General features: G+C 44.4%; 1 protein-coding gene across 3 annotated transcripts; it reads left to right on the forward strand.

The window, feature by feature from the left end:
• The first annotated feature begins 16,003 nt into the window (after positions 1 to 16,003).
• LOC123060449 (probable prolyl 4-hydroxylase 4) lies at positions 16,004 to 26,472 on the forward strand. Of its 3 annotated transcripts, XM_044483194.1 has the most exons (18): positions 16,004 to 16,684; positions 17,156 to 17,237; positions 17,335 to 17,410; positions 17,742 to 17,801; positions 17,906 to 17,993; positions 18,070 to 18,174; positions 18,519 to 19,128; positions 19,420 to 19,613; positions 19,693 to 19,801; positions 19,934 to 20,082; positions 20,688 to 20,889; positions 21,029 to 21,118; positions 22,467 to 22,511; positions 23,937 to 24,041; positions 24,383 to 24,440; positions 25,287 to 25,462; positions 25,641 to 25,698; positions 25,808 to 26,472. In XM_044483194.1, exons 2-18 carry the CDS (start codon positions 17,208 to 17,210, stop codon positions 26,101 to 26,103), a joined length of 2,451 nt encoding a protein of 816 aa, XP_044339129.1. In that variant the 5' UTR covers positions 16,004 to 16,684; positions 17,156 to 17,207; the 3' UTR covers positions 26,104 to 26,472. The 3 variants fall into 3 exon arrangements, with proteins under 3 accessions (XP_044339129.1, XP_044339114.1, XP_044339122.1); XM_044483179.1 differs by lacking the exons at positions 22,467 to 22,511; positions 23,937 to 24,041; positions 24,383 to 24,440; ... (1 more) ...; positions 25,641 to 25,698; positions 25,808 to 26,472 and having other exon boundaries at positions 16,009 to 16,684; positions 20,688 to 20,899; positions 21,029 to 21,420; XM_044483187.1 differs by lacking the exons at positions 16,004 to 16,684; positions 17,156 to 17,237; positions 17,335 to 17,410; ... (8 more) ...; positions 21,029 to 21,118; positions 22,467 to 22,511 and adding exons at positions 23,309 to 23,667; positions 23,782 to 23,839.
• Positions 26,473 to 26,659: the final 187 nt, after the last annotated feature.

The following is a 26,659-nucleotide window of genomic DNA, read 5'->3' on the forward strand; positions in this document are numbered from 1 at the left end:
GTGCCGAAGTGTGGTAGTGCCCGCAATTAACTCGAGTGAGATAGACATTGATACTGCAGCATTAGCAGTTCGAGTTACAATCAAAGCACGGCTGGTGATGTAGAGAGCGCCTTTTTTTAACACACAGAGGATATATGCGTGATTAAATAAAAAGTAAGGGTCCTTTTTGTAAAAGAGCTTGCCACGTCAGCCCCTGACACACGGGTCCCATCGGTCAGATACACCGTCAGTACGCATTTATACATGGCTTAGACCGTTTTGCAACACTTAGACTCTGAGCTGGTACTGCATGGCAAAAAAATGACTATTAGGACTGATTCGTTACGACGTGCCGAAGTGTGGTAGTGCCCTGCAATTAACTCGAGTGAGATAGACATTGATACTGCAGCATCAGCAGTTCGAGTTACAATCAAAGCACGGCTGGTGATGTACAGAGCGCAAGAACCTGGACTTCAGTTCCTGGAAGTGGTGAGGAAATTTATTGCCTTATAACTATTTCGATCTTTTTTCTCAATCCGGATAATTAGGCATTGGCGAGTAAATTGTGTCTTCCACTTGCTTGTTCGACTGTAGCTTATTCTAGATGTATTGAATATTTGAATTTTTACAGTCAAATTAAGATCCAAATTACAGATTTTGCAGATTATGAGGGGGTATCCCAATAGATAAGATGCCCAATGGTAGCAGTTGGCGTGAGCTGGTGCCATGAACATCAGGACGGGGAGGTGGTGTTGTTTTACCATTGCACGGCCATGTTTATGACAGCTGCATGGAGGTGACTTCTAGCTTAGGGCTAGCGGCACGCAAGTGAGAAATGATGCTTGAGGTCACGGGCCGAGTAAGCACGCAAGTGGTACGCATCCAATCTTCGTGAACATGTTTTAAGCGATCAGACCAGTTCACCGCCATTTGTATTTACATTACAAAATCATATATTGATGGTTTCACCCTATTTTCATTGTCTAGCGGAAGTGGAGGGAACACCATCATGTAACCAATTTTGTAAATTATGTTTGATCTTGAACGAGGACAAGTTAACCAACAAAGACATCAAGGGACTTATATTTTGGGAGATATTTTAATACCATCCTCAGCCTCACAAGGATTACATGAACGGCTCGGAAAAAATAATAAGCTTTCTATATGCTAGGTTTCTGTGATCTAATTGTATCCTTTTCTCCATATAATTTTGTCTATCTAGCAACATTCACAAATGATGCTCTTGACTTTTCATTATTCTGTTTTCAGTGTTCTTAACTATTTCTAGAGGCAATTTCCTAACTTACAGGAAGATACTGAAAAGTGCGGGGAAGTCAACAAAAAGCATGTTTGCCTCACAAGGTAACTTACATCATACTTGGAGAATAATTACATCCTACTTGGAGGTAGCAGGGACGTGTCATATGTTTTTGGGATCCAGGTAATATTTAGCATACCTGCTAGACCACATTACTTCCAAAATATTTACCTACCATGACAGGAAAATCTTTTGGATCTAGCACTGCATTGTAGACTCAACATATCTAGCTCAGACCCGTCATCCTCTCATCCCGTGTTATGTATCTTTTCTTTTGAAGTTTTCATCAACCTTGCTTTCTTTATTCAGATCAAGATGGTTGTATATACATCCAAATTCAGATCACACAGTGCCTTACAAGGTGGGAATCAGCAGGGAAAGGGAAGAATCCTGGGAGGTAATTTTGATTATCCCATAATGGGGACCATGATAGATGTTGGCTAACTATGTTTTGAAGAATATCAATTTCATGTGTTGGGGAACGTTGCAGAAAACAAAAATTTTCCTACTCGTTTCACCAAGATCATCTAGGAGTTCATCTAGCAACGAGTGATTAGATGCATCTACATACCTTTGTAGATCGCGCACGGAAGCGTTCAAAAGAACGGTGATGATGTAGTCGTACTCGACGTGATCCAAATCACCGATGACCAGCGCCGAACGGACGGCACCTCCGCGTTCAACACACGTACGGGACGGGAGACGTCTCCTCCTTCTTGATCCAACAAGGGGGAAGGAGAGGTTGATGAAGATCCAGCAGCACGACGGCGTGGTGGTGGATGCAGGGCGTCACAGCAGCAGGGCTTCGCCGAGACTACGAGGGAGAGACGAAACGGGGGGAGGTGGAGGCGCCAGGGGCTGGTGTAAAATCCCTCCTCTCCCCCCACTATATATAGGGGTGCCAGGGGGGCGCCGGCCCTAGTAGATGGCATCTACTAGGGGGGGGCGGCGGCCAAGGGGAGGTTTCCCTCCCCCCCAAGGCACCTAGGGGTGCCTTCCACCACATGGACTCTTCCATGGTGGAAACCCTAGGCGCATGGGCCTATAGGCGGCTGGTGCCCTTGGCCCATCTAGGCCAAGGCACACCCCCTACAGCCCATGTGGCCCCCCGGGACAGGTGGCCCCACCCGGTGGACCCCCGGGACCCTTCCGGTGGTCCCGGTACAATACCGATAACCCCGAAACTTGTCCCGATGCCCGAAATAGCACTTCCTATATATAATTCTTTACCTCCGGACCATTCCGGAACTCCTCGTGACGTCCGGGATCTCATCCGGGACTCCGAACAACATTCGGGTTTCTGCATATACATATCTTCATAACCCTAGCGTCACCGAACCTTAAGTGTGTAGACCCTACGGGTTCGGGAGACAAGCAGACATGACCGAGATGACTCTCCGGTCAATAACCAACAGCGGGATCTGGATACCCATGTTGGCTCCCACATGCTCCACGATGATCTCATCGGATGAACCACGATGTCGAGGATTTAATCAATCGCGTACGCTATTCCCTTTGTCTATCGATATGTTACTTGCCCGAGATTCGATCGTCGGTATCCCAATACCTCGTTCAATCTCGTTACCGGCAAGTCACTTTACTCGTACCGTAATGCATGATCCCGTGACCAGACACTTGGTCACTCTGAGCTCATTATGATGATGCATTACCGAGTGGGCCCAGTGATACCTCTCCGTCATACGGAGTGACAAATCCCAGTCTTGATCCATGTCACCCAACAGACACTTTCGGAGATACCCGTAGTCTACCTTTATAGTCACCCAGTTACGTTGTGACGTTTGGCATACCCAAAGCACTCCTACGGTATCCGGGAGTTACACGATCTCATGGTCTAAGGAAAAGATACTTGACATTGGAAAACTCTAGCAAACGAACTATACGATCTTGTGCTATGTTTAGGATTGGGTCTTGTCCATCACATCATTCTCCCAATGATGTGATCTCGTTATCAATGACATCCAGTGTCCATAGTCAGGAAACCATGACTATCTGTTGATCAACGAGCTAGTCAACTAGAGGCTCACTAGGGACATGTCGATGTCTGTTATTCACACATGTATTACGATTTCCGGATAACACAATTATAGCATGAATAAAGACAATTATCATGAACAAGGAAATATAATAATAATGCTTTTATTATTGCCTCTAGGGCATATTTCCAACAGTCTCCCACTTGCACTAGAGTCAATAATCTAGTTACATTGTGATGAATCGAACACCCATAGAATTCTGGTGTTGATCATGTTTTGCTCTAGGGAGAGGTTTAGTCAACGGATCTGCTATATTCAGGTCCGTATGTACTTTACAAATCTCTATGTCTCCATCTTGAACATTTTCACGAATGGAGTTGAAGCGACGCTTGATGTGCCTTGTCTTCTTGTGAAACCTGGGCTCCTTGGCAAGTGCAATAGCTCCAGTGTTGTCACAGAAGAGCTTGATCGGCCCCGACGCATTGGGTATGACTCCTAGGTCGGTGATGAACTCTTTCACCCATATTGCTTCATGTGCTGCCTCCGAGGCTGCCATGTACTCCGCTTCACATGTAGATCCCGCCACGATGCTTTGCTTGCAACTGCACCAGCTTACTGCCCCACCATTCAAAATATACACGTATCCGGTTTGTGACTTAGAGTCATCCAGATCTGTGTCGAAGCTAGCGTCGACGTAACCCTTTACGACGAGCTCTTCGTCACCTCCATAAACGAGAAACATTTCCTTAGTCCTTTTCAGGTACTTCAGGATATTCTTGACCGCTGTCCAGTGTTCCTTGCCGGGATTACTTTGGTACCTTCCTACCAAACTGACGGCAAGGTTAACATCAGGTCTGGTACACAGCATGGCATACATAATAGAACCTATGGCTGAGGCATAGGGGATGACGCTCATCTCTTCTATATCTTCTGCCGTGGTCGGACATTGAGCTGAGCTGAATTTCACACCTTGTAACATAGGCAAGAACCCCTTCTTGGATTGATCCATATTGAACTTCTTCAATATCTTATCAAGGTATGTGCTTTGTGAAAGATCTATGAGGCGTCTTGATCTATCTCTATAGATTTTGATGCCTAATATATAAGCAGCTTCTCCAAGGTCCTTCATTGAAAAACTTTTATTCAAGTAGGCCTTGATGCTGTCCAAGAGTTCTATATCATTTCCCATCAAAAGTATGTCATCTACATATAATATGAGAAATGCTACAGAGCTCCCACTCACTTTCTTGTAAACGCAGGCTTCTCCATAAGTCTGTGTAAACCCAAACGCTTTGATCATCTCATCAAAGCGAATGTTCCAACTCCGAGATGCTTGCACCAGCCCATAAATCGAGCGTTGGAGCTTGCACACTTTGTCAGCATTCTTAGGATCGACAAAACCTTCCGGCTGTATCATATACAATTCTTCCTTAAGGAAACCATTAAGGAATGCCGTTTTGACGTCCATTTGCCATATTTCGTAATCATAGAATGCGGCAATTGCTAACATGATTCGGACGGACTTCAGCTTCGCTACCGGCGAGAAAGTCTCATCGTAGTCAACCCCTTGAACTTGTCGATAACCCTTAGCGACAAGCCGAGCTTTATAGATGGTCACATTACCATCCACGTCTGTCTTCTTTTTAAAGATCCATTTATTTTCTATGGCTCGCCGCTCAACGGGCAAGTCAGTCAAAGTCCATACTTTGTTTTCATACATGGATCCTATCTCGGATTTCATGGCTTCCAGCCATTTGTCGGAATCCGGGCCCGTCATCGCTTCTTCATAGTTCGAAGGTTCACCGTTGTCTAACAGCATGATTTCCAAGACAGGGTTGCCGTACCACTCTGGTGCGGAACGTGTCCTTGTGGACCTTCGAATTTCGGTAGGGGCTTGATCAGAAGTATCTTGATCACTGTCATTAACTTCCTCTCTAGTCGGTGCAGGCACCTCAGGAACATTTTCTTGAGTTGCGCCATTTTCCGGTTCAAGAGGTAATACTTCATCAAGCTCTACTTTCCTCCCACTTACTTCTTTCGAGAGAAACTCTTTCTCCAGAAAGGACCCATTCTTGGCAACAAAGATCTTGCCTTCGGATCTGAGGTAGAAGGTGTACCCAATAGTTTCTTTTGGGTATCCTATGAAGACGCATTTTTCTAACTTGGGTTCGAGCTTTTCAGGTTGAAGTTTCTTGACATAAGCATCGCATCCCCAAACTTTTAGAAACGACAGCTTAGGTTTCTTCCCAAACCACAATTCATACGGTGTCGTCTCAACGGATTTCGATGGAGCCCTATTTAAAGTGAATGCGGCAGTCTCTAAAGCATAGCCCCAAAAAGAAAGCGGTAAATCGGTAAGAGACATCATAGATCGCACCATATCTAACAGAGTGCGATTACGACGTTCGGACACACCATTACGCTGAGGTGTTCCAGGCGGCGTGAGTTGTGAAACTATTCCACATTTTCTTAAGTGTGCCCCAAACTCGTGACTCAAGTATTCTCCTCCACGATCTGATCGTAGAAACTTGATTTTCTTGTCACGTTGATTTTCAACCTCACTCTGAAATTCCTTGAACTTTTCAAAGGTTTCAGACTTGTGTTTCATTAAGTAGATATACCCATACCTACTTAAATCATCAGTGAGGGTGAGAACATAACGATAGCCACCGCGAGCCTCAACACTCATTGGACCGCACACATCAGTATGTATGATTTCCAATAAGTCGGTTGCTCGCTCCATTGTTCCTGAGAACGGAGTCTTGATCATTTTACCCATAAGGCATGGTTCGCATGTGTCAAATGATTCATAATCAAGAGACTCTAAAAGTCCATCAGCATGTGGCTTCTTCATGCGTTTGACACCTATGTGACCAAGGCGGCAGTGCCACAGGTATGTGGGACTATCATTATCAACCTTACTTCTTTTGGTACTCACATTATGAACATGTGTAGCATCACGTTCGAGATTCATAAAGAATAAACCATTCACCATAGGAGCATGACCATAAAACATATCTCTCATAAAAATGGAACAACCATTATTCTCAGATTTAAAAGAGTAGCCATCTCGAATTAAACGAGATCCTGATACAATGTTCATGCTCAAAGCTGGCACTAAATAACAATTATTAAGGTTTAAAACTAATCCCGAAGGGAGATGCAGAGGTAGCGTGCCGACGGCGATCACATTGACCTTTGAACCATTCCCGACGCGCATCGTCACCTCGTCCTTTGCCAGTTTCCGCTTATTCCGCAGCCCCTGCTTTGAGTTACAAATGTGAGCAACTGCACCGGTATCAAATACCCAGGAGCTACTACGGGCACTAGTAAGGTACACATCAATTACATGTATATCACATATACCTTTTGTTTTGCCGGCCTTCTTATCCGCTAAGTACTTAGGGCAGTTCCGCTTCCAGTGACCGCTTCCCTTGCAATAAAAGCACTCAGTCTCGGGCTTGGGTCCATTCTTTGGCTTCTTCCCGGCAGCTTGCTTGCCGGGCGCGGCAACCTCCTTGACGTCCTTCTTGAAGTTCTTTTTACCCTTGCCTTTCTTGAACTTAGTGGTTTTATTGACCATCAACACTTGATGTTCCTTCCTGACTTCTACCTCTGCTGATTTCAGCATAGCAAATACTTCAGGAATGGTCTTTTCCATCCCCTGCATATTGAAGTTCATCACAAAGCTCTTGTAGCTTGGTGGAAGCGACTGGAGGATTCTGTCAATGACCGCATCATCCGGGAGATTAACTCCCAGCTGAGTCAAGTGGTTATGCAACCCAGACATAGTGAGTATGTGCTCACTGACAGAACTGTTTTCCTCCATCTTACAGCTGAAGAATTTGTTGGAGACTTCATATCTCTCGACCCGGGCATGAGCTTGGAAAACCATTTTCAGCTCTTCGAACATCTCATATGCTCCATGTCTCTCAAAACGCTTTTGGAGCCCCAGCTCTAGGCTGTAAAGCATGCCGCACTGAACGAGGGAGTAGTCATCGAAACGTGCCTGCCAAGCGTTCATAACATCTTGTTCTGCAGGGAGAACGGGTGCGTCACCAAGCGGTGCTTGTAGGACATAATCTTTCTTGGCAGCTATGAGGATGATCCTCAGGTTCCGGACCCAGTCCGTATAGTTGCTGCCATCGTCTTTCAGCTTGGTTTTCTCTAGGAACGCGTTGAAGTTGAGGACTACGTTGGCCATTTAATCTACAAGACATATTGTAAAATATTTAGACTAAGTTCATGATAATTAAGTTCAACTAATCAAATTATTAATGAACTCCCACTTAGATTAGACATCCCTCTAGTCATCTAAGTATTACATGATCCGAGTTAAACTAGACCGTGTCCGATCATCACGTGAGACGGACTAGTCAACATCGGTGAACATCTTCATGTTGATCGTATCTTCTATACGACTCATGCTCGACCTTTCGGTCTTCCGTGTTCCGAGGCCATGTCTGTACATGCTAGGCTCGTCAAGTCAACCTAAGTGTTTGCATGTGTAAATCTGTCTCCCGTTGTATGTGAACGTCTGAATAAAACACCCGATCATCACATGGTGTTTTGAAACAGCGAACTGTCGCAACGGTGCACAGTTAGGGGGAACACTTCTTGAAATTAGTATGAGGGATCACCTTATTTACTACCGTCATTCTAAGTAAACAAGATGCAAAACATGATAAACATCACATGCAATCAAATAATAAACGTGACATGATATGGCCAATATCACATAGCTCCTTTGATCTCCATCTTGGGGCTCCATGATCATCTTGTCACCGGCTTGACACCATGATCTCCATCATCATGATCTCCATCATCGTGTCTCCATGAAGTTGCTCGCCAACTATTACTTCTACTACTATGGCTAACGCGTTTAGCAATAAAGTAAAGTAATTTACATGGCGTTTCTTGATGACACGCAGGTCATATAAAAGAATAAAGACAACTCCTATGGCTCCTGCCGGTTGTCATACTCATCGACATGCAAGTCATGATTCCTATTACAATAGCATGAACATCTCATACATCACATATAGATCATTCATCATTCATCACGACTTTGGCCATATCATATCACAAACCACTTGCTACAAAAACAAGTTAGACGTCCTCTAATTGTTGTTGCAAGTTTTACGTGGCTGAATTAGGGTTCTAGCAAGAACGTTTTCTTACCTACATTAAAGCCACAACGTGATTTGTCAACTTCTATTTACCCTTCATAAGGACCCTGTTCATCGATTCCGCTCCAACTAAAGTAGGAGAGACAGACACCCGCCAGCCACCTTATGCAACTAGTGCATGTTAGTCGGTGGAACCGGTCTCACGTAAGCGTACGTGTAAGGTTGGTCCGGGCCGCTTCATCCCACAATACCGCTGAAGCAAGAAAGGACTAGTAACGGCAAGAAAGTTGACAAATCTACGCCCACAACAAATTGTGTTCTACTCGCGCAAGAAGAACTACGCATAGACCTAGCTCATGATGCCACTGTTGGGGAACGTTGCAGAAAACAAAAATTTTCCTACTCGTTTCACCAAGATCATCTAGGAGTTCATCTAGCAACGAGTGATTAGATGCATCTACATACCTTTGTAGATCGCGCACGGAAGCGTTCAAAAGAACGGTGATGATGTAGTCGTACTCGACGTGATCCAAATCATCGATGACCAGCGCCGAACGGACGGCACCTCCGCGTTCAACACACATACGGGACGGGAGACGTCTCCTCCTTCTTGATCCAGCAAGGGGGAAGGAGAGGTTGATGAAGATCCAGCAGCACGACGGCGTGGTGGTGGATGCAGGGCGTCACAGCAGCAGGGCTTCGCCGAGACTACGAGGGAGAGACGTAACGGGGGGAGGTGGAGGCGCCAGGGGCTGGTGTAAAATCCCTCCTCTCCCCCCACTATATATAGGGGTGCCAGGGGGGCGCCGGCCCTAGTAGATGGCATCTACTAGGGGGGGCGGCGGCCAAGGGGAGGTTTCCCTCCCCGCCAAGGCACCTAGGGGTGCCTTCCACCACATGGACTCTTCCATGGTGGAAACCCTAGGCGCATGGGCCTATAGGGGCTGGTGCCCTTGGCCCATCTAGGCCAAGGCGCACCCCCTACAGACCATGTGGCCCTCCAGGACAGGTGGCCCCACCCGGTGGACCCCCGGGACCCTTCCGGTGGTCCCGGTACAATACCGATAACCCCGAAACTTGTCCCGATGCCCGAAATAGCACTTCCTATATATAATTCTTTACCTTCGGACCATTCCGGAACTCCTCGTGACGTCCGGGATCTCATCCGGGACTCCGAACAACATTCGGGTTTCTGCATATACATATCTTCATAACCCTAGCGTCACCGAACCTTAAGTGTGTAGACCCTACGGGTTCGGGAGACAAGCAGACATGACCGAGACGACTCTCCAGTCAATAACCAACAGCGGGATCTGGATACCCATGTTGGCTCCCACATGCTCCACGATGATCTCATCGGATGAACCATGATGTCGAGGATTTAATCAATCGCGTACGCTATTCCCTTTGTCTATCGATATGTTACTTGCCCGAGATTCGATCGTCAGTATCCCAATACCTCGTTCAATCTCGTTACCGGCAAGTCACTTTACTCGTACCGTAATGCATGATCCCGTGACCAGACACTTGGTCACTCTGAGCTCATTATGATGATGCATTACCGAGTGGGCCCAGTGATACCTCTCCGTCATACGGAGTGACAAATCCCAGTCTTGATCCATGTCACCCAACAGACACTTTCGGAGATACCCGTAGTCTACCTTTATAGTCACCCAGTTACGTTGTGACGTTTGGCATACCCAAAGCACTCCTACGGTATCCGGGAGTTACACGATCTCATGGTCTAAGGAAAAGATACTTGACATTGGAAAACTCTAGCAAACGAACTATACGATCTTGTGCTATGTTTAGGATTGGGTCTTGTCCATCACATCATTCTCCCAATGATGTGATCTCGTTATCAATGACATCCAGTGTCCATAGTCAGGAAACGATGACTATCTGTTGATCAACGAGCTAGTCAACTAGAGGCTCACTAGGGACATGTCGGTGTCTGTTATTCACACATGTATTATGATTTCCGGATAACACAATTATAGCATGAATAAAGACAATTATCATGAACAAGGAAATATAATAATAATGCTTTTATTATTGCCTCTAGGGCATATTTCCAACATCATGTTCTCTTGGTGTTTTTGGATTTGCCTCAATGTCATCCAGATTGATTTCATATACCAAAATCTTAATCCAACTCCTTTTTGGACACAAGTTTATATGCACATGCTACATAGTTTTGATGCATATATGTCTCTTCCTCTGAGTAGTATGCTCCAATTTTTGTTTCTTGATGTATATTGCCATTTGAATAACACTCAGTTTCTCTAAATAAATTTGTACTCTACATACCTCTCTCTCTGCGGTTGAAAATCTATCATACAGGGCAATAAGATGAAATCAGTTTTTAATTTGAGATGTCCTTTAAAAAACCCATGGAGAAACCAGGCGAATTGACAGTCAGCCCGCATCAATATGGCAAATCGACCGGAGTTGCCTTCTTGGGACGATGCATTTGCATTGAAGCAGTGTCGCTGGTCTGATCGCGGCGGTCAGCACCGCCCTCTCATCTGGTCACATTGCGCGACATCAATACAGGTCTGCAGCTCTGGTCCGGCATGAATGTGGTGCGGGAAGCTGTGCGTCTGTTGGAGAGATAGAGCATGTATGTTTATTTGTATTTTTCTTATTTAATAGGTGGATTTGCTCCAGTGATTCTGCGGCCGTCGAGGAGGTGAGGTTTTTCCATCAAATGATTTTACAGTCTGTTTGGTGTGACCACTGCTACTAGGTGCAGAGTAAGGACTAGGACAAGCATTAGTCATGTAAATTGTTAATCAATCTGGTTTTGCAAGTCGTTGAGTCGTAGTAGCTATGTAGGATTCCTAATGGATACTACCATGAATCATGTTTTGTCGTTAAGGAGAACCTTTTCTAAATGTATTCCAGACTGCTGAGCCTCTTCTATTTTTTTCCTTTTGGCATGGACAAGGATTCACCTTGAATACCATTATGTAGAGTACATCTCTGTAGTAGTTCTTTTTTTTACAACAGAGTACATGTCTATAGTTAGCGTGGAGCGACAACTCATTTGTCATTCGCACATGCTGTTTCATATGCTTTTATCAACAGTAAAGCTTCTGGGATTACAATTATAGTGGTTTACTTGGAGTAAATACAGTTTTCGTCCTGATATTGTCACTAATACTGTATAATCTAGCTTTACATGCTTTTCTCATTCTGGAGGGTAATGTCATGGATGTCTGATGCGATTTCAGACTTTTCAGTGTGCAAATGCTTAGAGCATTTGACTTATATATATACATGATATATGTCAAAATGACCATGAAGGATATATGTGCTACTCAAAAAATGCCGACCAATATGAGCTTGTCATAGCAGCTATTTAGTTGGAAGAAAACATAGATTGAAGATGGATATATCAGATGCACCTGCTTGATAGGATTCTTATTTAGTTATGTGGAGGCAGTGATGCTTCCTTTGATGCGGATATGTGTATTTTTATTTAATATTTGCTTACTTGCTTCTTGCTTGTCTATCAGGCTACTTTGGTAAATTTTAGAGAGAAATTTGTTTCTGAACAAGACTATCAAGGAAGCATCATGGCAAAGATATATGTTGCATTACTACAGTTGAGATAATTTGATTTGATTATAATATGTCAAGCTTCTGAAACTTCACTATGTACGTTGGTTTGGTGGTTTGATATTTGTCACATTATAGTAATAAGCAACATACGACACATAAATTCTTGATTTTTTTTTCTGACTCAAGATCTCTACGCCTAAATTTATTGCTTTGTGGTACTATGCGGACATTTTTCTCTTGATGACCAATATCCCTCAAGCTATACGAGATTTGATTAAGAAGATAGGAATACTTTTTTTAACTCGTGATGATAAGTATGTATATCTGGAATTCAAATTTGACTCACATGTATTTGGCTTAGTAGTCTTTCCGTTCAAAATAAATGTCGGGTTTTAGTTTAAATTTAAACCGACACTTATTTTGGAACGGAGGGAGTGTATTGTATAGGGAAGAAGGTATTATACTATTTCGTGGGGTGAGCGCTTTAAGCAGGATGGGTTGTCAGGGCTTCAAGTGGGCTTATCGTGGGTTAGTAGATAACAACGAGCAACTAGCAAGGTTGGATCGTTGGAGGCAAATAACAATGATGGGCGATGTTTAAATTTATGTTCCGTGGCAACGCACGGGCACTCAGCTAGTTTAGCTACATGTGTGAAAATGCTATGTTTTTTTAGAAGTACTGCTTGTAACAAATTCGACGACGCACTACAATTACAGTACAGCGGATCTAGTAAGCTATTGTACACAAGTACCAGACCAGAAAGTTACTAGCCGCTCAGATTGGAGAACACCATGCGTCCGAAAATTTTGTACCCACAGACGATTTTTCTACAGATCTTCGGCGTTCCTCCACCAATCCCTTTCTGCAATCACTGTGCTCCCCTCTAACCTGATGTTGCAAAACTCCCATGTGGTGGCTAAATTTCGTGTTTTGACCATTTTTTGAAAGTTAATCGAGATCTGACCTCAGTTTGCAAAAGTTTTAGGATCTGATCCTTTTCTTACCATCAGGATCCATGACGGTAGGTTATAACAGTCTACAGACAAGGTCCTTGGCGGTAGGGTTGCATGCCCTACAGTAATTTTTTTTTCCTAAGTATGAAACACAGTGTGTGTGCTCGCGCCTACCCTCTGACACCTTGACGGTGGGGTTGTACAGGCTACCGTCAGTCTGTTTAGTGATAGGAATGTTTCCTACTGTCAAGGTCCCTGGCGGTAGATTGTTACACACTACCGACATAGACCCTGGCGGCAGCAAAAGGGCCAGATCCCGAATTTTATGCAAACTAGGGTGAGATCTCGATTAACTTTCAGAAAAAGGTCAGAACATGAAATTTTGCCCCATGTGGTAGCAGGTGTAGTATATATTCAGGAACGGAGGAAGAAGTGTTTCATAATTCAGAATTTCGTACCCATGCATTGCATGCAGCTTTCGTACACTTGCGCAAGCGCATCTGCGTCGGCGCTATTTCGGGCTGTCCGTGGATGCAAAGCCTGTGGCAGCCAGCAAACCAGCTGCTGCCTACCTTTCCCGCAAAATAATAAATAAACAAAAATGAAAACCTGCTGCTGTCCGCACAGCGAATTCGCCTGCTTATTTATGAGCAAAGTGCGAATCCGGGACAGCAAATCAGCCGTCTTTTTCTCCTCGGCCCCGTGCGCGTGTACGTACTCCTGCGTACGTCCCCGTACCGTGCCGTGCCGTGCGTCTGCGCTCCTCTCTCCACATGGGGTGCTGGGGGCACCAGCGAGGACGGAAGCAGCTCCCCTGACGTACGTTACACGCCGTTAGGGACACTAGCATGTGGGGCTGATTCACAGCGAGCCCACCTGTCAACCGCCGAACGGTACCCTGCCGCACGGCAGAGGATCCGCGTCCAGCGAGGACAGCATGCTGCCGTACAGGCCGCAACGCAAATTGAAACACAGCGTCTGAATAAACAAATGGACACCAATAAGCTCAGCATACAGTAATGCCTGTACACAGTACACACACGCACAAAAACGAGCCTCGATCTTGTTTTTTCTACGTATGGGAACCCATACGTAGAAGAAAACATGTAGCCGATGCCCGATGGTGCTCTGGAAAACGATAACGTGCTGAACAACGTTGCCATCTCAAACTCGGTGTAATTATGAAGAATTATCGAGCAAGCTCTCCTTTGGTTATCCCCTGGATCCGATCTCTCGTGCACAGAAATAAAATCACTGCCATCATCACCTTAAGGCTTTGTTCGGTTACACCTCCTCACAGGGGGATTGGGGTGGATTGAAGGAGGTTTTGACTTGTAGAGGATGTAATCCCTGCTAATCCCTGTCAAACCCTTTCATTTTCCCTGTCAACCGAACAGGCCCTAAAACAAATGCGCGCGCATCATGGAGCCCCACTAATTCTCGATGCATCGAGAGGTCGTCGCTGTCTTAATAATGTAATGTAATGGAGATGACGATCTATCGATCCTAACCCGTAGGTAGATCATAGCCTCACCCTGACCCAAATCATATCGATTGCAAATTGCATTGCATGGCCACATTCCTAGCATATGTGCACTTTCAATTCTCCTGGAGTGATAATGATATATACATCCATTGCTGACAAAAACATCCACATCCGACGCAATCATGGTGCTACTTAAACTGTTAAAGCCAGAGCTACTCCTACTAGTGAAGAATTAAGTTACCACCAACGTATGGCTAATTTTAACGGGAAGCTAAAAGAGTTTTGTCTAGTCTCGTGGATAGTTTTAAATAAATGATAAATTGACGTGTTTGATGTCATCTTGCTGGCATCCTTAGGTCACATAAGTGGCGGCTGAAGACGCTAGTATTGTGGAGAGACAAGGGTGCACGATCTGTCCACCTTTAGTTAGCATCCAATTCAGATTCTAATAAGCGATGTGGACACATGGTTAGCCTTAATGTGCAAGGTTACCATAATTGACCTTTTATACCGTTCTAAATTTCTTTTTGTCGCTGTCAGTTGATGCCGCCTATTCCCATCGAGCGTGCGAGCAAAACGTCGTGGCGCGAGTATTGCCATGTAATATAGATGATGTTAGTTGAAAATACACTTCGATAAGGACCACAAGGTGGTGGTGGTGGTGGTGTGCAGCAATCGTGCCAATCAAGGCCAAATAGTGATAAACAGTGCATAAAATGGACCAGGTACATCGTCGTCACGCCCCACGCCGTGTCCCCCTAGTATGGGGCTTGTCTACGCCCCTTGTGATGTGCACGCCGCTAATCATGACAATTTATGTTTGACCAATTTGACGGTTTATTATTCAAAAAAAAAAGTGACGATTTATTCTTCATATTGCGACATAAGCTCAAAGCGTCGCTTCTCCCCTTGCCATGAGAGCGATTTATTATCCAGTGAGTTTATTCCTAAGTTTATTTTGAGATGTGAGCCTAAATCTTCTATGTGTATATCGTCCTGATGGTCGGCAATTAATCAATAAAAAATGGGTTAATTTGATAAATGCCGCTTCAAATTTGGCCATTCCGAAAAAAGCCACTGCAATTTCCAAACTTTGAAAAATGCCATTTTCAGTGGCATTTTTCGAAGTCTGCAGTGGCGTTTATCAAAGTTTGCAAAAATTGCAGTGGCATTTAGCTAATTAACCCATAAAAAATACTTCTATTTTTGAATAAGGTAAAATAAGCAGTAGGTAAAACGCGGTTTGTTCCAGAAAAGAAAAGAAATTTCACCCCTCGACCTTTGACATGGTCCACATTTCAACCCTAGACCGTGTTGAGCCTTTTCCGAGTCGCTCTTCAGAACCAGTCCTCCCAAGTCCCAAGCCTCATCCTATATGGCACCAAAGTACTTGAGCACAAACACAATCGCTTGACATTGGTGTGCTTTTTTTCTGGTTTGTGATGTGTGAGGAACCACCACCAGGAAATGGAAGGAATGATTCAACCAAAAGCCAGCCATGGCCCATGAGCCATGGCCGGGCAAAGAAAGAAAGTCTCAGACACGGAACCAACGAAGCACCACATAAAATAAGCCTGGCCTTTTGTCCTTGCGTCCGCCGTTGACCGGCAGCAGACAGGGAGAGGTTCCCAGCCCAACTAACGAACCCAAACCGCCTCCACCACCACCACCACCTTCCCTCCGCCGCGCGCCAAAATCCAATCAATCCCGCCGCACGTGCGCCGCTCAAGCTCCTCCTCATTCCCTCCCATGGTCCACCCCCACCACCGCCGTGCTCATGCCGCGTCGTGCCGCCCGTAAACAAACGCCGCGGAGGGGGAGGTGGATTCTTTTTTCTCGGGTAGGAGGACGGCGCTGCCGCTGCTGCGCACAGTAGTACGGGACAGTTGTCCGGGGAGAATAGTTTAATTCTCCGGGCCGGGTGGGGGTGGGGTGCGGGGCCGGCCTAGGTAATGGCCGCCGTGCCCTCCTCGACCGTGCGCCTCCCGCACCTGCAGACCCCGCCCCGGCTTCCAGGGGTCGTCGTCTCCGCGCCCGCGCCGCCGCTCCTCTTCCCTTCCCCCCTATCCGCCTCGCCTTTCTTGTCGCGGCCTTCCCGGTGGTTACGGGGAGGAGTCGTTGGCCTAGCCCCTTCTTGGCTAATTTAGGAGGAGGGCCCTGCGCCTCTGGTGGGGGAGGAGGGATCGAGTCCACGGCTCTCCCGGGCGGCGCTGCGGTGGCCGGATTTGCTGGTGCCGGCGAAACTGCTGCCGATTCGGTGGGTTCCTGCTTCGCCTCCGCACTGCTGTGATTTCTGTTTCATTTCGTGCTGTTCTGTCTCCTGTTCATCCCTGCCTCTGTTGCGAGCTGTAATGTGCAGTGGATTCTCAAGATCCCGTGTGTCAGATACAGATAGGCAGGCTACTTTTGGGAAAGAGCATCCTCTGTGGATGTGGGGGCTGTTTTTTATGTGAAAGGTTTCTGTTTATTCTGGCTTGGGCCATACATCAGTTCTTCAGGTCTAGAGTGTGGGGATTTGAATTTGAACAACAATTTAGATCCAGGAGGTTCTTTTGGGGTGTAAATATTCTCCTTCATTCCCTTTTTATTTTCTGGGACAAGTGCATGCACATGCTTTCTTTCCCCTATTTATTTGTGCTGATGTCAGAGTTATCCCCCTGTTCATCTAATTAGTATTTCCTTGAGATGAACCGCGCAATCTTTAATTTCTATCCAATAATGTGGTCAGATTTGAGCCTGGAATAATAAGCTTCGGTTGTCTTCGGCGGACTTCAAAGCGAATGGCGTTTCCAGATGATGAAAAGATGAAGGTGCGTGTCTCTTGTTTCACCCCATTTTGCTCCTCTTTCTTAGTTTCAGAGATACATCATTGACTGAAGTATTTGACTTTACATCATTGTACTCCAGGGCTGTCGTCCAAAGATATTCGGGGCGAAAGATAAGAAAGCCGCGAAGAAGACAGACCGTCCAAGCTCCTCTGCTGGTAGTTAATCTTAATTCTTTTGGAAGCTGAATAACCGAGTCACTGTCTTGTAGTAATAAATAGATGAGCATAATTTTATCAAAATTTAGCTCATCTGGGTTCATTTTTTTTTGTTAAGTTGGTTGTCAGTTCATTAAGTCCATTGAGCCTCTGTCAACTTCGTATAATCCATGCTATGAAGAAGCAGCCAGTTCAATGGAATATGCTAGAATTCATGTGTTCAAGATTCAAGAATTACACATTTTGACATTTTGTATCGAATTCGGTACAATGTTAATAGGATTTCGTGATGATACTGTTCCATGTTCTCTTGTCATCTACTCATCTGTAGTTAAATCTGCACCAAGCTCCTCCAAGGCGCAATCTTCTTCCCCATTCAGACCACTTTCAGGTAGCTTTCTATCTGGCACTTTGCTGCACTGGATTACTCTTTGGATGCTGCTGGTTTTATTTGACTGTCTTATTCTTGTGTTTCTTTGGACTAATTGGAAGCAGAAGTTAGGAGCATGCGCGAAGTTCGGAGCATGCGTCTGAGCCATTTTCTAGCCCGTTCTCCAAGTGTCATAAAAACTGAATCTTTTAGGTCAGGTCAAACAGCCAAACTTGCATTTTCAGTTATGTGGTCTCTTGAATTTTATTTAAATTCACTCATTATACAGGGTATTTATTTCTACATGGAACGTTGGAGGAAACACACCTACCGCTGAGTTGAATCTGGACGACTTCATTCCTGCAGATGACCACTCAGATATTTATGTTTTAGGGTATGTAATCCATCTGTTTCTCGCAGTTCTGAAATGTACGCCTGTCAATACTAGTAGTTGCAGACTTGCGGTGCCGAAAAATTCATAGAAGAATACGCAGTGATCGACTTACATACTTTCTGTACATTTCACTCCCCCTATTCATAAACTCGTACTAAATGTAAATTAATAAAAAACAGTATGTTATGCTTTCCTTTTTTTTTTGTTTCTTACAGTCCTTTGGGTGTTATTGACATTCTGGCATTTAATCTTTATCACAATAAGCTGTATTTTCCTTGGAGTTAAATTGGCTTGTTGCAGTGAACAGACAACATTCTTACGTCTTTTTTCTATCGTTCACACAGTTTTCAGGAAATTGTCCCTCTCAATGCTGGTAATGTGCTTGTGATCGAAGACAACGAACCAGCTGCAAGATGGCTTGCTCTTATAAACCGCACGCTAAACAGAACAGTTGACGGGGATGCTGATATCTTCTGTCACAAGCCATCTCTATCCCTTGATTCAACCTCTTCTCGATCTTCATCGAACCTTGATGCTTCTTTCTCCAACCGCTCTGGTTCTGCAATCTTCCAGTCCTCCTTAAAGTCTATCAGGAAGCCTTACATGCCAACTCAGAGAAAACTGCTCAAGATCTGCAACTGCTCAGTTGAAATGCCCAGGAAATCCTACAAAGATGCTTGCTTTGGATGCCCACAAGCATACATTAATGAGACCGACTCTTCGGAAGAAGATGAAGTTGATGACAGATCAAATAATGCTTCTGGTTATGTGGTTGATGGAGTGATTTCGTCTGCTTCTGCCTCTAGTGACCAGCTAAAATATAACCTCGTATCTTGCAAACGAATGGTTGGTATTTTTGTTACAGTATGGGCAAAGAAAGAACTAGTGCCGCATATCGGTCATGTGAGGACATCATGTGTAGGCCGTGGAGTAATGGGTTATCTTGGAAACAAGGTTAGAACTGAATCTGTATCCAAGTAATTCCTTTTGATTATGCAAGGTGTAGCATGCCCTAAATTTTTATGGAACTAAAAATGTTATGATAGTTGCAAAGACATTAACAAAGACAATTATGTAGTACTATGCTCATGCTCTGTTTCCTGTATCATGTTTTTTATCGGATTCAACATTTGGCTACAACAATAACAACTCCGCCAAAAAAACAGAACTGGAAAAAACTCTGAAGCATCCTAAATGGTAGATCCCTTAATTCTTTTATGCCTTGCACTTACCTTTTGGCTTCAGGGATGTATATCAGTGAGCATGACACTGCACCAGACAAGCTTTTGTTTCATCTGTAGCCATTTGGCTTCAGGTGAGAAAGAAGGCGACGAGTTGCGGCGCAACTCAGATGTTTTAGAGATACTGAGGGCCACGCAGTTTCCAAGAATTTGCAGAAGAGCTGGGCAAAGAATCCCTGAAAAAATTATTGACCATGAGTAAGATACTAATGCTACAATTATTTTAAAGCTTTTATTTTATTGTGCTGTTATCTGATTATTGTGCTATTTATTTTAGCCGGGTGATATGGTTGGGGGATCTGAACTACCGTATTTCCTTGAGCTATGAAGATACCAAGAAACTTCTGACGGAAAATAACTGGGATGCCCTTTTTCAAAAGGATCAAGTAAGCACCTAAAAAAATGGTGCCCATTTTTTTGTAATTAGTTGAGCGCAACTCAATTTCCCCAACGAGGAACTAAGCAAGTAAAGTAATGGAATGAGAAAAGACTTGACTTTGTAGAATTTTCATTTTCAGCTTAACACTGAGCGCGATTCTGGAAGGGTATTCAGGGGTTGGAGCGAAGAGAAGATATATTTTGCCCCCACATACAAGTACACTTTTAACTCAGATTCTTATTCTGGAGAAACTGCAACCTCAAAGAAAAAGAGGAGAACCCCAGCCTGGTATTTATCTTGTTCATATTAATTCATTTTATCTTACAAATAACTCCTACTTTAACAGCCATGACAACCTTTAGTACTCCCTCTGTTCACTTTTATAAGGCCTTGAAGACATTTCAGACAGGGTGCGAAGTAGCTCATTTTCAGTTGTCTAAAACGACTTACAAAAATGAACGGAGGGAGTAGTATTAATAATTAATTATGACGGTATGACCACAAATTATATTATATATCTGTGTATGACTTCAATAATCATGCATGCCCATCTTTGTGTGCCAGAAGAAGCTTAGACATAGTTTGTTCTCTTGAGATAAAACCAGGTATATTAGCACAAGCATATTGGTTAAAGTTGTGGAAGCAAAAACAATAGAACTATTCACATCATCACATAACTTACAAAGAGGATGTTTAAAAAATCTCAGTCTACATTTCAGTTGATGTATCTTTTTGTCTTGCAATTTAAGACCTAACTATACAATGAACCGCTCCCTCCATCCCATAATATAAGAGCGTTTTTGACACTAGTGTAAAAAATGCTCATATTATGGGACGGAGGGAGTATTAATGAGTTATCAGTTCATGTAAGCTAAGTAGTTCAACTTGTTCAGGTGTGATAGAATACTATGGCACGGAGATGGGATTGCGCAGTCATCCTACTTCCGTGGGGAGTCTAAATTTTCTGACCATCGTCCTGTCTGTGGATCATTCACTGTGGAAGTGTATTTGCTGGACGGCAAATCAAAGAGGCGCACATCTAACACTAATATTAGAATTGGTGCTGAAGAGCTCTTACCGACGAGTAAGAATAAGGTTACCAAAGGTGTGCACCTTCTTTATTTTCAGTTAATATGTGCAAAATAAAGCGCACCTATGAAAGTTTACATAAAGCAATGGGAACTCCAGTATATGCATAGACAAGTTAATAAGTATGATCATAATAACACTGCAGGTGCTGGGACCAAAACCACAAAATAAATCGGCTCATGTCATGCCACTCATGGAGGAAGGTGCTGAGGAAACTTTCTGCGGCTGCTGCTTGGTATCTGTTTCCAGCAAATTGTTTTCTCACAGAGAGAAAGGTGATTATTATGTTGTACAGTAAATGTAATCACATGTAGTTTTCCAATGGCAAGATTAGGTTATATACTTCAAAAATTCCCACGATATTCTTTTTTGTTGGTTCGGGTAGAGCAAGAAAGCCTCTGCACAGTTTTGCAAGTTGTGTCTTACAAACCACTGTAGTTGTAGATGTGTCAAGCTTGAGTTTTGTCTGGAGCAAAGTTGTACTGAACGAAGGCATCCAATCAAATTGTACAATACATTCTTTCTCATCTTGATACACAAGATCAGTGTGATGGTCATTTCTTGTGAATACTATTCATATTCTTCCTTTTTTTTCCTTGCTTTGTGTTCGTGATCTCATTTGGTAAAAGTAGAGGGAAAGCCCCAAATAAAGTCCACATGTTTCTTTTCAAAGAGGAAGCACATAATTCTTGAACTTGGTTCATGACCTGTAAGCCCAAAATAGATGATGCGGAATGATAAAAGGATCTGAGTTCAGGAATAATTATTCTCACAATTCGTGTTCAACCACATTTTTCTGTTTTTACGAAAGAATATATGCATTACTACCCATGCCATAAAAGCCACTTGCGAATTTACACATAAAACCACACAAGCAGCAAGGGCGCTTCAACTCAGATGGTTTTTATATGGAACAGTTAAATTCAGGCAACAAACAGAAAAATTCACAAATCAAAGAGGCATTTTAACTTGAAGATTGGGTCTACAAATATTGTAAGGATATATTCATGCGATAAACATCGTGTAATGCGGTCTTGAGTCGGATGGCTTGAAATTCAAATTGAAGGCTTGGCAAGTATTTTACGCGATATTGTGATAACCGCAAGTTTGAGCTTAGCTAAATTTGCTAGAATTGAGGGCAGAACTATGACTTGGATTGGTTCTGGCCCGTCAGATTCTTTAGAGCTAGCCGGTGCTGCTTGTATGGACACTGTGAATTTACCCGCAAAATTTTTGTTGCACTAAAACAAGGCATCCGATCAAAATGTTTTTTTTAGCAAAAGAGGGTTTCCCCTCCGATTTCATTTAAAGAAATCAAACAATATTCCAGAACAAGTTTGCAAGAACTCGACTCTAAACTGACTAAGAAACCAAATGAGCAGATATCCAAACCAGAACAGTGTAGGGTTTTTTCTCATCTTGATTTTCCATTTTGTGAATGAACACAATATTAGTATGATGGTCATTTCTTGTGAGTGCTATTCATATTATTGCTTTTTCCCCTGCCTTTTATGTTCGTGACCTCATTCAGCCAATTGCATCTGTTGCCGCTGTTTGTCTGCTGTTCTTGGCTGGTATTTGAGGAAAGCTTTGCTCCAAGCAAAGTAGAGGAAAAACGTTCGTGGGCAGTAAGTTGGAAGAAATAGATGATGCAGAATGATAAAATGATTTGAGTTCAGAAATATTATATCCACAATTTGTGTTCCATCGCATCCTTTTTCCTTTTACCAAAAATCATCGCATCACTACCGATGCCATAAAAGCTTCTTGCGATTTAAGTTCAGTCAACAAAACACAAGATTTCACAAATCAAAGGGGTGTTTTAACCTGAAAACCAGGTCCACAAGTAGTGTAGGAACACACAAACTAAGCCTAGTTTAGATGGTTAGTTTTCTTATGATGGAACCAACCCACCTCGGTTCGAGTCGTAAACTTGGCACGTTCTCGTGAAAAGCACCATATCGTACGGTGCTGAATCAAATGGTTTTAAATACAAATTCTGAATAGACATCGCGTCTAAGCTTTTGATAAACATATTGCTACGTGTAGTGGTTACTTTAAATCGGCGGTTATGGCCGCGACGGCGGTGTCCGGTGCTCTCACCACGTCGTCGACCCCGACTTTCAAGCACAATTATTTCATCAAGCGTCCCGGATGTGGTCGAGGCGCTGATTTCAAAGATGAGAAGGGTTTTTCCAGGCAGAAAGTCGATGTTCAACTCAAAGCTACCACTATAATATCAAAATTTGATGCAGACTTTTGTACAACTCTAAATAAAAACTCCACGGGGCCAGTGGAACACGACATCTCTGTGCGCACGTTTGGCGGTCGGTGCCCCCCATGATTTCGCCGGGCGTGCGCGCACGTTTCTTCGCTGCGTGACGGCCGTTGGATCGTCGGATTCTGACACGTGAGCGGCGCGGATCTCTCCCGCCTCGCAGCCCAGTCCCCCACTCCCTCCCTCCCCCTGAAGCGTGGCCACTGGCGACCACTCCCAGGCTCCACCTCGCCGCCACCGCCGCCGTCGCCGCGGCGTCTTCTCCGCCTCCCTGCCTCCATTGGTCGCCGGCGTCGGCTAGACAAAGAGGGAGAGGTCGGCTTAACTGCGATGGCGCGGGCTCCCCTTCCTGGCCCCGCTCTGTCCCTCCTCGCTGTCATCCTCCTCCTCGTCGGCCGCCGCGGCGCTGCCGGGGGCGGCGGCGGAGGCGGAGGAAGGGGCAGCTCCGTGTACCCGGCCCCCGTCGTCTACCCGCACCACTCCAGGCAGATCTCCTGGCATCCCAGGTCAGCCGATTTTTCCACCGCCCCTGCGCTCGCCTTGCTTCATCTCGCCTCCGATCTCGATTTGGGCGGGGTCGTCCAACCAGACGGCTGATACGTGCTTGATGGCCTGCGCAGGGCCTTCCTCTACCCGCACTTCCTCACCGACGACGAGGCCAACCACCTCGTCTCCCTCGTCAGTGCTTCTCCCGCTGCTCCCAGTCCCCCATAGAAACTCAGAGAGCTATTGCTGTGGGGCTGTGTCTGATTCTGGGGTTCTCCTGCTTGTTTAGGCCAGGGCGGAGCTCAAGAGGTCGGCGGTCGCCGATGACACGTCCGGCAAGAGCAAGCTCAGCGAGGTCCGCACCAGCTCCGGCACCTTCATCGGCAAGGGCCAGGTCGGCCATTTGCTTTTCAGCTCATAGGCATTATATCTTAGAAAAGAAAATTCCATGGATTGGTCATCTCTCTTGCATGTTTCATCTGAAATTTGAGCTCAGCATCTTATGTAGTACTACAATTTTCATGTTCCATAGCAATTACTCATATGTCATATGTACTCTCTTATAGGGCACTGTCTATATATGTACTCTTCATGTTCTTTTATTTCTCAAGGGAACAATATCTTGTTTATTTAGTGACTAGCCATAGCTGGGGTCCAGGAGTACAGTACAGTTCAGGTATTTTCTTCTGATGATCAATTTTTTCATCCGATGACCAATCATGTCCAAACTTGTAGGATCCAATTGTTGCTGGTATAGAGGATAAAATTGCCGCATGGACATTTCTTCCAAAAGGTTGTGAGACAATAACATTGCACTTTTCTATTCATGCATTTCGGGGGTGCTTATTATTGCAGTTTGTAGAGAATAAAAATATGTTCCATTTGTGAATTGTATTTGAGTTTGATAGGGGAAGAACTTTTTTTAGCTGGTTAGAATCCAGTCCAACGGACCTAACCAAACTGTGGACAGATCTTCATAGAAACATAAAAAATGTCCAAAAGAGGTAGAACTTTTGCCTTTCCATCAAGTTAGGAAAGGAGTTCTCTAAAAAAGTTGAGAAAAGAGTATGAAGTACAAATTCACTTCACACGGAGATACAAGTGCATCTAGCAGCTCAAGGTGTAGAAAAAGAGCTAAAACATCATACTGTCCTAGTTACCCTACGACATTGTACTAGTTGGCCAAATTCTATGCTCAAACTACCACAACATGTCACACACTATGTTCATCATTTCCATTTGTTTTCCTAATTGTATTTTGTGCTTTGCACAAGTTTTCAATGCAAAGGGTTAAGAGCCATGGTGTTTTACCCTCTTTGATCATGTCCACATTTGACTTGAGAACCTGTAGAACAGCTACGTGTTTTTACTTGGACATATCATGTATCTGTTGTGGTGTCAAACACTCAAACCCAATGCACTACAACACCTTTTGCTGTTGAGCATTGGCATTAGTTTGGACTTTGAATGTCATGTCATAAAAATCCTGGGCTTGATAAAGAGGATTTTTCAGGGTTATTTATTTGCTGCACTTCTGTTTATATATTCCAATTTTATGTGTATGGTAGAAAGTTGAACTTCAAGGGTCTGAGAGTCTTACTGTTTTCAGTTTTGCTTATAAGTGTTATAAAATGACCAGAGAACGGCGAAGATATGCAAGTTCTAAGATATAAGCGTGGTGAGAAGTATGAACCGCACCATGATTTCTTCACCGACAGTGTTAACACTATCCGTGGTGGACATCGTGTAGCTACTGTACTCTTGTACTTGACAGACGTTGCAGAAGGAGGGGAAACGGTTTTCCCCTTAGCCAAGGTAAATTTTCTTTCTTCACAGTGGTGGTGCTCAATAAGATAGAAAATGTGTCAGATTGCTGATTTTTCGTCTGAGCCAGTCGCAAGTAGCCATTAGCACCGTAGTGTTCTCCTGTACTTCTATTTTTGCGATGACTCCTGTACTTATTCCTAGATATGCCTATTCATTTGTCAAACAGGCACGTAAAGGATCACACCATAAAGATTTGTCAGAATGTGCACAGAAAGGACTTGCAGGTATAATTTTCGTGCTATTTTCCTTTTTGGCGGTCCTAATTCCCGAGTTACCAATTAGACACCCGAAACATTTCTTGACTGACATGCACCTGTATCCATCGTTCCTTAGTGAAACCACGAAAAGGGGACGCCCTTCTGTTCTTCAACCTTCGCCCCGACGCGGAGACAGACCCGTCGAGCCTCCATGGCGGATGCGAGGTCATCAAGGGGGAGAAATGGTCTGCCACGAAATGGATCCGCGTGGCCTCGTTTGACAAGGTCTATCACATGCCAGGCAACTGCACCGACAACAGCAACAGCTGCTCGCAGTGGGCGGCGCTGGGAGAGTGCACGAAGAACCCGGCGTACATGGTGGGAACCGCGGCGCTGCCCGGTCACTGTAGAAGGAGCTGCAACGTGTGTTAGCGCTGGAATGGAATCCTTGGAACGCCGCTTGTTGCTGGAGTTGGGGTTCATAAAGGAGCGGCAATGGCGGGTCGAACTGAGCTGGTGTCCCACGAGGTTTGGTCGTCCAGATGGTACCGGTTTCTTGTTACTCCCTGATGACAAGCTGGTTCCTGGCTACCAATGTTTATTTATTGATTTGTGCTAGGCAGGCAGAGATGGGTTGATTGTTAGAGTTGGTCCATGACAGGTTTCATGAGCTTGTGGTGCCGTTTTGTGTGGGTAGACTGTAGGGACTGTAATCTCTTTTCGCACTCTTGTGCTATACTAGTATATATATGTAGCACGAACACGCCCTGAATTTGACTACTGTGGCACTATTACAACGAACTGAGGGAGTGTTTGGTTCAGGGACTTTTTAGTTCCAAAGACTAGAAAAAGCCCCTAATAAGTCCTAGGAACCAAATGAGAGGGACTTTGGGACTAGAAAAAGACTTTACTGAAAAGTCTTTTTAATTAGTCTTTGAGACTTAAAAAAAGTCCTAGGACTTCTGAACCAAACACCCCCTGAATCGTT

Source organism: Triticum aestivum, chromosome 1A (assembly GCF_018294505.1).
Source record: "Triticum aestivum cultivar Chinese Spring chromosome 1A, IWGSC CS RefSeq v2.1, whole genome shotgun sequence".
Taxonomy (NCBI): Eukaryota; Viridiplantae; Streptophyta; class Magnoliopsida; order Poales; family Poaceae; genus Triticum; species Triticum aestivum.